The sequence below is a fragment of the Sebastes fasciatus genome, chromosome 12 (genome assembly GCF_043250625.1).
Source record: "Sebastes fasciatus isolate fSebFas1 chromosome 12, fSebFas1.pri, whole genome shotgun sequence".
In the NCBI taxonomy this organism is placed as follows: domain Eukaryota; kingdom Metazoa; phylum Chordata; class Actinopteri; order Perciformes; family Sebastidae; genus Sebastes; species Sebastes fasciatus.
The window spans coordinates 24,199,531-24,212,876 of record NC_133806.1 but is presented as its reverse complement, the minus strand read 5'-3'; the positions used below and the strand labels follow the sequence as shown (position 1 = coordinate 24,212,876).

General features: G+C 41.0%; 1 protein-coding gene across 6 annotated transcripts in view; it reads right to left on the bottom strand.

Annotated features, from left to right (window-relative positions):
• Positions 1 to 13,346, bottom strand: part of triob (trio Rho guanine nucleotide exchange factor b) — a 128,765-nt gene that overhangs the window by 66,302 nt on the left and 49,117 nt on the right. For 5 of the 6 annotated variants that reach the window (XM_074654237.1, XM_074654232.1, XM_074654233.1 and 2 more), the window contains 5 exons: positions 12,171 to 12,285; positions 9,199 to 9,391; positions 7,990 to 8,094; positions 6,262 to 6,732; positions 5,191 to 5,313 (listed from right to left, as the gene is read on the bottom strand). In XM_074654237.1, the coding sequence (XP_074510338.1) occupies positions 5,191 to 5,313; positions 6,262 to 6,732; positions 7,990 to 8,094; positions 9,199 to 9,391; positions 12,171 to 12,285 (1,007 nt within the window). Of the gene's footprint in view, positions 1 to 5,190; positions 5,314 to 6,261; positions 6,733 to 7,989; positions 8,095 to 9,198; positions 9,392 to 9,737; positions 9,881 to 12,170; positions 12,286 to 13,346 lie in introns of those variants that run through there. The other variant, XM_074654236.1, reaches the window with a different exon arrangement.

The window sequence follows — 13,346 nt, the reverse complement described above, 5'->3', positions numbered from 1 at the left end:
TTTGAAATTTGGACGTAAACTTTTCAAGGATTTATTACGTATATTGTAGGAATGCCGGACTGCTTTAGAAAAAGGGAGATTCCAATTCTTTTTTAAAAATGACCACGGTGACCAAACCTTTGACCATGAGTCTTACAGTACATGTATTACTTGCTCATGTTCCTGTAACTTCTCATAGTACTTCAGTAGCGGTCTGTGGAAGCACTGCTTAATGCTAATGTCCAGCGGGCTGAACAGTGGGTGATAAAAGGTTAAACAATGTATGTGCATGAATTGTGAATGTGAATTGGCCTCTGTCAGAGATCGAAGGGAGAAACATTTACACTTCTTTCATAACAGATTTCCGTTCAGATGAGCTTCAGATACAAAGAGTAATTAAGGAAATCCAGTGCTTGAAAGAAATGGGTGAGTTGTCATTGAACATATGATTCATGTTAGCAGCTAGAAATTCATAATGATTGCTCTTTAACAAAGTGTGTAAAAATAAAAATAAAATGATAATAAAATAAAAAAAAACAAATATATATATATATATATATATATATATATATATATATATATATATATAATATATATTATAAATACCATTCCCAACAAAGGCAACAAGTTTTGTTGAACTAAACTGTTGTTCATCTCTACAGAATGCGTCGTGCCACAGTTCCCTAAATGTCCCTAATTGTTACACTAAATACTCAAATGATTTGAGGAATACATTTTCGAATTTGTGTGTCTGTATGTGTGTGTGCATGTGTGAACACATATAAATACAGTATGAAAAAGTTGAGGGTATAACATAATCTTAATTAACAACTTTATTTGCCTTCACAGCAGCTGACAGAAGTGGAATCACACCATCTGGGAGCCAGTAGCATCCCAATCTCCTGGAATAGCACAAGTAATTACTCTCAGTGGGGGCAGAAATGACCGGGGATGAAACAGCCAAGTTGGGATAACATCTACAATGTAAAGGGACAACCACTTGTTCAGATCAGATAGTATCCATAACCATGTTATAATTTGTTTATTATGTCTTAGAGTACATTTTATGGGTCAGCTGTCTTGTGCTGACTTGACTATGACTTGGCCCAAAACTGCATGTGATTACCATAAAGTGGGCATGTCTGTAAAGGGGAGACTCGTGGGTACCCATAGAACCATTTTATTTTCATCCACATATCTTGAGGTCAGAGGTCATGGGGCCATGACAGTTTTTCCTCGCCAAAATTTAGCGTTAGTTTGGAGCCTCCTTCCCGACAAGCTAGTATGACATGGTTGGTACCGATGGATTATTTAGGTTTTGTAGTTTCATACGATGCCAGGATCTTCACTCTAGCTTTAAAACTGAGCCCGCGACAACCTCCAAAATATTGATTGCGTTAACGCGTTAAAGAAAATTAGTGGGGTTAAAACAAATTTACGTTAACTGGTCTCTCAACCTATGTAAAGTACCGGCTTGCTTTAAATCTGCTATAATTGTTTCAGTACCTAAAAAGACAAATGTCAGCTGTCTGACTGCTGTTATTATGAAGGTGTTTTGAGAAATTAGTAACCAACTATCTATCTGTGTGATGCTTGACCCGTTTCAATTTGCCTACAGGGAAAATAGGTCTGTAGAGAACACTGTGTCCCTTTGCAATCACTCCATCCTACAGCACCAGAGGCCAATGCTACCGACGCATGGGTCCTGTTTATTGATTTTAGTTCTCCCTTTAATAATATATATATATTCATTGTATACTAACGATTGTATTTCTCACTCTGACTTAGTAAAAATCTACAAGTTTGTGGATGACACACTGTGACAAGTCTGATCTCTTGTAATGATGAAACAGCTTACAGAGCAGAAGTCTCCTCACTGGTTGAGTGGTGTGCTCATAACAACTTAACCTCAATTAAGCATCTCCAAAACCAAAGAGATGGTTGTGGACTTCCCCAAAAACACAGATGAGCTTCAGCCGTTAGTAATCAATGATCAATGTTGAGATTATAGAAAGCTTCAAATACATAGGGACCACCATTTCTTCTTCTCTTAAATGCAATGTCAATGTTAGCCATGTTTTGCAGAAAGCCCACCAATGATTGTTACTTCTGCAACAACTCAGAAGTTTAAGGTGAGGATGTGTGATTTTTACAGAGCACATCCCGGTGTGGTATAGAAACTGTTCAGCCTCAGTCAATGACAGGAAGGAGCTTAATAAGGTAAAAATCAATGGTCAAGATATGGCAAGCATCTGTTTATAAATCTATTTATGATTGAAAAATGTATATTATCAGAGACCCCGCTCAACCAGCCAAAGCATTTTCTGTCCCCCCTTTCTTCAGGAAAACTTGTATTCACTCTGTATGTATTTTAGTAAGTAGTGTTTATGCTGAGGTTTTATTTATCTTGCTATTTTTTATATATCTATGCTAATGTGTATTTGTATTGTATTGTTAATATGTATTTGTTGTATTTGACTAATTCTAATCAATGTATTGACATTAGGGCTGTGTATTGGTAAGAAACTGGCAATAAGATATGTAAGTTTAAATGATATAATGTGATTTTTAAATTCAATTTTAGGAAACCGTACTCGTATAAAGAATCGGCAAAAATAACACATTAATACTGGATGCAAAAAACTGCATGTGATTATCATAAAGTGGGCATGTCTGTAAAGGGGAGACTCGTGGGTACCCTTAGAACCCATTTTCATTCACATATCTGGAGGTCAGAGGTCAAGGGACCCCTTTGAAAATGGCCATGCCAGTTTTTCTTTTTATCTATCAGTCCAAACATATTTGTGCAGTGGATTGTCAGTTGTATTAACAAAATTCAGAAATAAACTCTATTTAAAAAAAAACAAAAGTGTCAAAGAATGTTTCCTGTTTTTGCAAAGCCAAGAAAATCTACTTTTGAATTTTTCTCTATATTCTACCGGTTCACTGGCACAGCTGTGACACAGAAGCCCCCCCCCACAAAGTGTAAAATGGTAGTGGTATAAACTTATAGATCTTTAACTGATCTTTAACAGGGTTGAGAAACTCCTTCATTCCCAAACTGCATTAGTAAAGTGCCTCCCATAGGGGGCATAACAGTAACATAACTCCATCTATTGTATTGTGCATGACACATTATCGCTTACATTCATTGTAAGCATTTTGGTTTAACATGAATTTCCATGCCGAAAGCAATGATCACTAATACAGTATCGTGAAAGCAATGTTGATGTAGCAACGCGTCTTTTAAAACCAGTAACGCCGATGTTTAGACATCAGTGGAAACTGGCCCACATGAGTGCAGGTAATTGTGTTGTTTCATCTTGTTTTTTTTCTCCCATTTTCACATATACTGAAAACACACACAAAAACAAGAGGACACAGGCAGAATCTCTACACGAACACACACACGCACCGACACTATGTATTTCCATTCAGCCATGCAGGCAACAGGAAGAGGAAACGCTGCTTCCTGTGGAAGAATGGGTGGAGGGGGCGGTGGTCACTCTGAGTGTACCCGACAGTGTGTGTGTGTGTGTGTTTCCAGTGTATTGTGAATATGTGTGTGTTCATACTGCAGTTCCATCTGTCTTTTCTACTACTGTTGTGTTAGGGGTTATTGGTTCATCTCTACCCATAGTGTTGACACAACTGGCTTTGGGTGGTCACTAAAGCTGCCTCTGGGACCTGATGTTGACACCACTTGTTGTGCACGGTTCCTAACACCAGTGACACTGGGAGTGGGAGGATTTAGGCCATGGGGCCCTTTCCTCTTGGCTACACTTTTGTCACACCAACAAAGTGAAATTTCTGTGATTTAAACCTGCAGTAGGGCAGAATGTTTTTGGCATCATTGGGCAGAAATTCCACAATAACCTTTCAGCATATTGTAATTCAAGTGTTCTGAGAGAAAACTAGACTTCTGCACCTCCTCATGGCTCTGTTTTCAGGCTTTAAAAATCTAGCCCGTAACGGGAGACTTTGGCCAATCACAGGTCATTTCAGAGAGAGAGAGCGTTCCTATTGAGCGTTCCTATTGGCTGTGCTCCGGCTGGTGGGCGGTGCTTGGCATTTCCTCAACTGGTCTCAACATGGCTGCCGGGTCACAAACTTTCTCATTTTACAGCTAAACAGTACACAACTTTCTGAAAACATTTGAGGCGAGAAATAGACATTAGAGTAACAGAATATTGATTCATATATGATCAGCGCTGCCTAGTTTGACCGTTTGACCAGAGTTCACAAGTGATTGACAGCTGCTCAGAGACGGCAGGCTCCTGATCGGCTCTGATTGGTTGTTTTCGTCCGGTCTGTGAAATCTTGCAGATGCCATTAGGAGCACCAGAGGACACAGAGGCACATGATTGTTTTCAGATTACCTGTCTCATGCACTACTGTCAGGATATTGTGACCGTTTTATAAAAATAACTTTTTTTAATTTTTAATTTTTAGTTTAGATAGATTTGAAGCTGATTCCAGTCCATCCTGTACATCCGTATAGACATCAACTGGTTCAAGCTTGGTTTAGTTATATCTGCCAGTCAGGGATCACACTGTACAGCATTATGATGCAATGGGACTGTCACTGATGAAATGTGACACTATCAGGGAATTAGGGCAGTGCATGGTTTGTGGGTAGACAAACACAAACATGAAGGGTCAGTTATTGATGATGTATTTTTTTAGTGAGCAAAACCACGAGGGGTTTGATTAGAACTAGCAGTGCAGAGCACTGTAAGACTGCAGAGTCGATACAATCTAATGTCCTCAGCGACATTAGTCCGCAGCAGAGCTCCACAGACTACAGTACGGTACGGGAGGGCAGGGAGGCTTGTGAAGCAGAGCAGCAGAGGGCAGCACACAGCTATGGGAGGGGCAGGGAGGTAATATGGGTCAATTATGGGAACAGCACTGTGACAAGACATGACAGAGGGGGCAGACTTGAGGCGGAGTGGAAAACAGCTGAATAATATGAGGGACACAGTGGCAGGACAGAAAGAATCAGTCTACGGCGAGTCACAGCCCAAGGGAGAGGATGGTTTGGGATAAAAGAAGAGGTGCAGGTTTGTGTGTGTGTGGTGGTCATACAGAGGTGGGAGGCCTTAGCTTGTTACTGTGAATGACAGTAATGATGATAGTTTGTGACTGCATCGCTTGTGTCTCAGTGTGTTTGTGTGCACGTGTGCGACAGAGACAAAGACAACGTCTTACCATGCAGTTCATGGCAAAGTGGTTGTGCTGGGTCTGCAGCTCCACGGCATGCTGGTGGTTCCCCCCGATCTCCGTGTAACTGGTGAGAAAAAGCCCCTTGTTGTGCATGATCCAGTCGAACATCTACACAATGAAGAGGAGGAGAATGTTGCAGTTAGTTTAACAGAACGCACTACGGATGAAAAGGGTCTTTCCGTCTCGTGTTGACTCACAGCAACAGCAGTGAGAATAAGAGAGGGCCTGTTGTTTGGTGTTTGTAATTAACCAAAACCTTTCATCACTGCACTGACTTCTACAGGGAAGTCATCTCAAAGCTCCTCTGTAATAAGTAAGAACAAAAGAACAAGCTCTGTGTGTGTGTGTGTGTGTGTGTGTGTGTGTAAGTGTAGTGTCAACCGTGCTTTACCCTTCATTTATGTGTGTTCTTTCTATGTTCCTCTCGCTACGTGTTTGGAGTATGGAAAAGGTGTGTTTAATTACAGCTCTGACACTTTCCATAGCAGACCTCTGCATTTGCCTCCAGCTCTGCACAGATTCATATTGTTACATTACTCAGCCCAACTTTACACTCTCCAAAACACTGACTACATGCAGGCACACATTCATTCCCTCTCTGTTTCCATGCACACCAACGCACAGCTCAGATAATATTTGACCAGGAAATAAAATAGGGCTTGAGTACACAAAAAAAAACCATACAGAACTCAATCTTATATTACCAAAAAGCTTTTTAAATACTAAATCCACAGGTCCAAATCATAAGAATTTATATTATTAAGATATTGTATATCACATTGGCCAGTAGATTCAGTGCACCGATACCATATACATTCACAGCATCGCTAATCTGGGATACATGAGGATGAAAGTTGATCTTAGGACTTAAATGTCTGGATTGGATGTTTTCAAATACCTGGCTAAGACTGACATGCATGCATGCTCACGCATCAGATTAATAAGACAATTAATTAATAATAAGAATATGAGGAGGCAGTGAGGAACCAATTCAAATCTTCATATTTCAACCATCATGTAAATAGCAAGGAGAATAGATTAGAATAGTACTCTGACCTTCTCTGCGTCCTGTTCGAACAGACGCAACTGGAAACACTGGTCCAGCTTCAGTTTCCTCATGTGCCACAGCTGCTGCAGATTCTGGCGCGTCCCATGCAGCTTATCCAACGTACCCGTCACTTTAGCCACTAGGTTGTGTGCGTCCGCATGCACGTGGAAGCCGTGATGATGGTCGTTGGAATCCCCGCTAGCTCCGCCACTGCGGTTACCGTACCCGCTCTCACTGCTACTTCCACCTCCTGTATTTTGTAACTGTAGCCTTTGTAGTAGCCTTCGTCCCTGCGCATCCAACTCCTCCACCGACGCCTTGGTGGCCCTTTTCTTCAGCCCCGCATGTTCTTCCATGAGCCGCCGAGCCCCCTCCAGGTCCCGCGGGAGATCACGCAGGGACAAGGTTTCCTGGAGCTCCTCGAGGCGTGCCAGTGCCCGCGCTGCATCGCTGGCGAAGGTCTCGAACGACAGCCGCACCTGGAATGAAAGGTAAATGTCACCTGCATTTCCCAAAATGCAAATATTACTGAATTTCAACTAGTTAAGTCTTGGTAAAAGACAAGACTTGCTTAAAAAGTCCTGCTGAGAAGAGCAGCGCTGTTTTCTTAACCCTCTGAGGCACACATTTTGGTATTTTTTAGGGGGGTACAGGGGTTTTTGGGGGGAGATAGCAGGTCTGCATTATATGTCACACATAATTGATGAACATCATTTGAAAGCTGGGAACCTGAAGAATAATTTTAGATGTTCAAGTCATAAATCTGAAATAAACATGAATTAATTAATTATTTAAAATAAATAGTAAAAGTGTATAAGGGCTTAGAACATTATGATGGGAGTATATGATGGCCATCCCCATACTCTGCTATGTCTCATAAGTTGTAGCAGCAATTTTTGGGTTGACACCATTTGTTACACAGATTTGGTGCTAAATTTAACCACTCTTTACCAATCGGGAATTGCTAAAAAATTATAAATAATGCCTCCAAAATACCACATTAAGACACCAAGTCCTTGAGGAACACCATAGAATAATTTGGCATCAACAACTTTTGACATTTGGAGATTTCTGCAAGAATCGCATTTTTCGGTGATTAGATGCCGAACACTTCTGTTGTGTAAACTGCTCAGAAACCCCCTTATTGTCAATCTAGCTAGGAAAGCCAGCAACCCTCTGAATCCCCTAGGTCTCTAGTTTGTGGTTGGAAAGTTTCATGAGGCTGTGATTATCCTAGAGGTCACCACAGGTCATTTTAAACAGTGAGGTCAAATTTCAAATAATGGTTTCACTACAATGAAATAGCTACTGTGGGGACTAACAAAACTGCATGTGATTACCATAAAGTGGGCATGTCTGTAAAGGGGAGACTCGCGGGTACCCATAGAACCCATTTTCATTCACATATCTTGAGGTCAGAGGTCAAGGGACCCCTTTGAAAATGGCCATGCCAGTTTTTCTCAAATTTGTAGCGTTATTTAGCCTCCTTCCGGACAACCTAGTATGACATGATTGGTATCGATGGATTCCTGTAGGTTTTCTAGTTTTATATGATATCAGTACCTTCACTCTAGCTCCAAAACTGAACCAGTTACAACCTCTGAAAGACAGTAAAGTCGGTCGGGATCGTCTCAGAGGGTTAATTCAGCACAAAAAGTCTTAAGTCAAAGGCCGGTGTCTTTCTGTGTGACTTTTAAAGCACAGATGTCTAGAACAATAAGAGAAAGTGTCCAAACCTCAATCCAGTCATCATGGTTGTACTCTAAGCTGCCCTCAAAGTCAGCTGTCAGCTGGGATGAGTCCACAATCTTGGATAAACCATCTAAGGAGACCATCACCGTCTGGGGGACGGAACAAAAGAAGTCGGAAATGACAAAATAAGAGACAGAAGAAGCGAAAGAGGGGTGAATGCAGGCAAAGACCATCACAATTTAATCATCATCACAGTCATCATCATCATCTCAACACTTCAAACTAATCAAATGTTAACTTAGATAATGACAGGAATGTGCAGAGTCAGTGGCTCCACATGTCTACTGTTTAGATAGGTGGGGTGAACGGAAAGAAAACAACATTCCAGACATTTTAAGCAGCTTTCATGTTATCGTTAATAAGATGGAAATACACGGATATAAACTCTTAGGAAGTAAAAAAACAGACTCTGCTGAGCTTCACTAGAGCAAGGGATCAGGTTTGGGGTTGGAGTCTGCGGTATACGTGCTATAATAACTGGAATGCATTTTCTTTTTAGCTTCTTTTAAACTGCAAGCAAACTAAGACACACTAACAGGAGTTGTAGTTGGAGGGGTGAAGCTACACACAAGTTAGCAGCAGGGAGCTGTGCAATAAAAACACCCTCTTGTACTTTTGGATAATGAGCAACAGTTGTGAAAACTCAACAGTACTTGAGGAAGAGGAGATCTTGATCACTTTCCTCATCTAGTACTTTGCAGCCAGAGACTAAGACCTCCTGGTTAGTATTGTGCCACTCACAGACAATACAAGTTTGACATCATTAAAAAAACAACTAGTAGCTTGTCCAAACCCAACTCACTACTGTTGGGATGAAATGCTTGGCCATGTCCTATATATCCTGTTCCCATAGTAACTGGGTCAGGACTAAATATACCACCACCACATGCCCACACGGGACAGAACAGTGCCACTGTCACCGAGCAGCAGTCCAATTAGAGCTGATAAATTAAGACGGATGGCTATTCTAAACTAACTCTAAAAGCCTACATTGTTAATCTTAATAAAATAATATTTTGATATAATGAGCACTACCAATATCTCCATCTCCTGTAGAAAACAAGAAACAATCATTTACCTGTACGCTCAAAAGATACTATATAATGGTACAACATCCACAACAACAAAACCAGGCTAGACATGTTAAAATAATTAGTTTTCTGTATTAGAAGTAGATAAAGAGTGTCACCGACCTCAAATTCAAACTTGGAGCTGCCAAAGTTGGTTCTCTGCTTCTGCCAGAAGTTATCTGGTTTGATGATGAGGGCGACGTGGATACAAGATGGGAAAGACTCCTGGAGGATCTTCAGCAGAGGCTTGATGCTGTCCCACTTAGAACCACGCATGTCCACAATGACTGTGAAGCCATGTCGGGCCACCTCCTCACTGCAAAAAAAGCATAAAGAAAGAGGTTAGCAAATGAACACATGAGAAGATATAATGATGTTATTACACGGACATGAAACCATTAGGGCAGCTTAGGAGAGAGTGTCAACAAGTGACAACAAAAGGACAATCAGATGTGATCGATTTGAGACTGAACAAACCTATTGAGTCACACCATTGTCACTGCCCATGTCACAGAAATAGAAACACTATAAAGCCACACAACAAAAATCTAACTGCCAAAAAACATTTAAAGTCAAAAGATCCCATTCGACTCTCCAGAGCATCTGCAGAGGGAAAAAAATAGTTAAAACATTCAAGCGTTGAAATTTCCACTGCTGCTTACCAGGAGTCTTGCTGCTGTATAAGTCCATAAAAGGTTGTTTCTCAGTGTTAAAGGCTTTAATCTGAATGTGTCTAGCTAGGAGACAGAAACAGACGCAGGCCCTCCTGCTCTAACTCACTCTGACCTCACTCTCTGAAAACAGATCGACGGCCAAATGGGTAGAGAAAAACAGAGCGTAGAGGAGGGAGAGGAGAGGAGAGAGAGAGAGAGAGAGAGAGAGAGAGAGAGAGAGACAGAGAGAGAGAGAGAGAGAGAGAGAGAGAGAGAGAGAGAGAGAGAGAGAGAGAGAAGCTGATGTAACAGAAAAAGGGGAAAGACAGAAGAAATATTTAGACAGGAGAAGGAGAAATCAAGCTGACCTCCTTCTGAGTTACTGACACTTGGTTCCTTCTGAGCCTCAAACTGACAGATGCAGACAGACAGATGTTTTCTCCGCTCTAGTCTCAGCTCTTAACACAGTTCCTAAAGAGCTGAGCCTTTTGGAGGCCTGGGAGTATAAATACAACAACTGAAACCAGTATGCCCTGATTCAGAGCAAGCTACTTGTCATTTACTGCTACTACGCCACAAAATATTTTCAGAGAGAAAGCACTAAAAATATAACTTTTGAATACGGTTTTAATACATTCTATTAGTATGGGACATACAGAATACATTTTTAACATGAAATTGTTTTATTCAGCTTAGTGTGCACTCCAAACTGAACTTGTGACCCTTCAGTTACATTATTTAGACTTGATCCGACCCATCTTTTGAGTTTTTATGCACCTTTGAAAAGATGTGAAAAGATTTTGTACCTGATCAATAGCTTGTTCTTGAACGTGAAAGCTTCAGTAGGCAGAACATTTTTGGCATCACTGAGCAAAAATTCCATAATAACCTTTCAGCATATTGTAATTCAGAGAAAACTAGACTTCTGCACCTCCTCATGGCTCTGTTTTCAGGTTTTAAAAAAAGCCAGCGATGGGAGACTTTGGCCAATCACAGGTCATTTCAGAGACAAAGAGCGTTCCTATTGGCTGTGCTCTGGCTGGTGGGCAGTGCTTGGTATTTCTTCAACAGATCTCAACATGGCTGCCGGGTCACAAACTTTCTAATTTTACAGCTAAACGGTACACTACAAGATGTTTCTGAAACAATTTGAGGCGAGAAATAGGCATTACAGTAACAGAATATTGATTCATATTTGATCAGCGCTGCCTAGTTTGACCGTTTGGTCGGATTTTGCGAGTGATTGACAGCTGCTTAAAGACGGCAGACTCCAGCTTGGCTCTGATTGGTTGTTTTCCTCCAGTCTGTGAAATCTTGCAGATGCCATTAGGAGCACTGGAGGACACAGAGGCACATGATATTTTTTTCAGATTACCTGTCTCATGCACTACTGTCAGGATATAGTCAGTGACCATTTTATAAAAATAACTTTTTTTAATAATATTTTCTCCATTTCTGCAGCTTCAACACAGAATTGCAAACTATCTACACTACATGAACATCTGCGTCACACTGACAACTGCTGACTACTTTTAACTTTGCCTCGCACATCCCAGAAAGCCCTGAAGAAACCTGGACCCATTTTTCGCAGTAACTGATCTGGACCACCTCTCGCCTCAAGACAAATCTCCATACTCTTCTGTGAAAAAGACTTAAAACATTCAACCTGTAAAGCACTAGAAAGTGTATGGCAGTGCAGGGAAGGATCAGAAGCAGGAGAACAGAAGAGTGAAGCTTCCCCTCCAAGCTAATCACAACTGACTCCAAAGAGAAGAGCCTGGAGCTAAGAGTTAAATGTGAAGGAAAGGTGCTTCTAGACTTGAATGTCAGCATGCACACAACTACAGAGCGCAATGCAGTTCAACCCTGCAAGAACATCCTGTGGCTGCATGCTTTCTGCAAACAGGGAAACAGGGAAGAAAAGCCAACATATTTTTAAGACTTAAAGGGAAGAAAGAAGCTGCAATGTACATTGTTTAATTAGATCTGACACTCTAACTACTGTAGACATCATCAATAGCAGAGTGAGAGAGAGGAGAGCTACTCAAAAGGAACGAGTGGTAACCTACATAAAAGGAGTAGTAGCTTTTTCTAGAGAGTTGGGAGGAAATGAGAGGCAGAAAAAGAGGAAGGGAGGGGGGGTTGAATCTTCACAGAGAATCCAAAATAAAACCATCCCGGCTCTTTGTAGCCTCAGGTTATGCTTCAGCGTTTTAAATCAAAGCAAGGTGGGAAAGTCTGCCACAAAGAAAGCAATGAGATGTGTGTGAGTGTGACAGCATGAGAGGCCAAGAGGACGAGTCTGGTTCAAATTAACCCACGATCGAGAATAGGGTCTGTAAGTCAGTGCATGTGCATGAGAGTGTGTGTGTGTGTGTGTGTGTGCATGAAGCATGAATCCTCCACTGAAATCTTTTGTGTTTGTAAGTAAATGTTTCCTACCTGGGAATAGTAGCCAGGTAGGCTATGAGCCTGCGCAGGTCTTCGGGTCGTATTCTGTCGTGGTTGCTCCGTGCTGGGAAGGTGAGAACGGGACCTCCGCGTCTGTCTCTGCCACCTTTGGATAAAAAAAAAGTCATTAAATAACAGCTACTTCATATGTAGATAAAGCTCATATACTGTAGCACGGCTGTAGCAGAGCTAACTCAAAATGCAAAAGGTGAGAGAAGAGTGGCGTCAATAAATTTTTTTCTCCAGGTGTTAAATTCGTTGTTGCTGTATCACCAATGTGATTGACAAGCAACTAGTCCTGCCCTGCTTTGCACACATGAATCAGGTGATAGGCTCGAGCATCAGGAAACACATAAAGTCAGGACTCCACACAGAACATTGAACTATTATATTAAGCTGAATAAATTAACAGACTGAAATTTTATCTTAATTTAATTTAATTTAATTTAATTTAATTTAATTTAATTTAATTTAATATAATATTTTTTACCTTCAGCTGCTTAGTGTGATCTGAGTATACTAAGTCCACATAGGACTATATAACCTACAGGATACCACCCCAAAAAAAAGCTGTAAAGTGAGTGCAGTAGTTCTCAGAGATGACAGCAGCTACCATCTGGGAATAAGTCATGGCTGTACTGAGTCAAATTGAAGAGTCAGGGGTCAAATGAGTCTCATGATGACAAGACTAGTAATAACCTTTCAGTCAGACTGCAGAAACAAACAACACTGACTCTAAATGAACAGAGAAAAACACTCAGTCTCACTCACAATCATGGCAGTCACCCATGCAGTCACCACTAATGGGGTAAAGGTCAGGTCAACACCATGAGAAGTCAGACGCAGTTCAGAGAAATAAGTGGGTGCACTTAATTAACGAACAAGTAGGAATGATAGAAAGATAAGCTTGAATTTTCATACCCAAACTGCCGTGCTGTGACATTTAAGGGACATATAGTATGTCTTCCCATTTGAAACAATCAGGTCTTTGAAGCCCCAGAGCCACAAAGTCTTTTAGAGTATGACTTTGGAACTCTCAGAAGTCCTTCATTAAAAACTAAAGATGTTATTCATGCTGAAGCAAAAAGGTGTCTTTCTACTGTATGAGATGGAATTCTCAGTTTTTGTCTAAATGATCTTGATGACTTCACCTCACTCGATGCATTT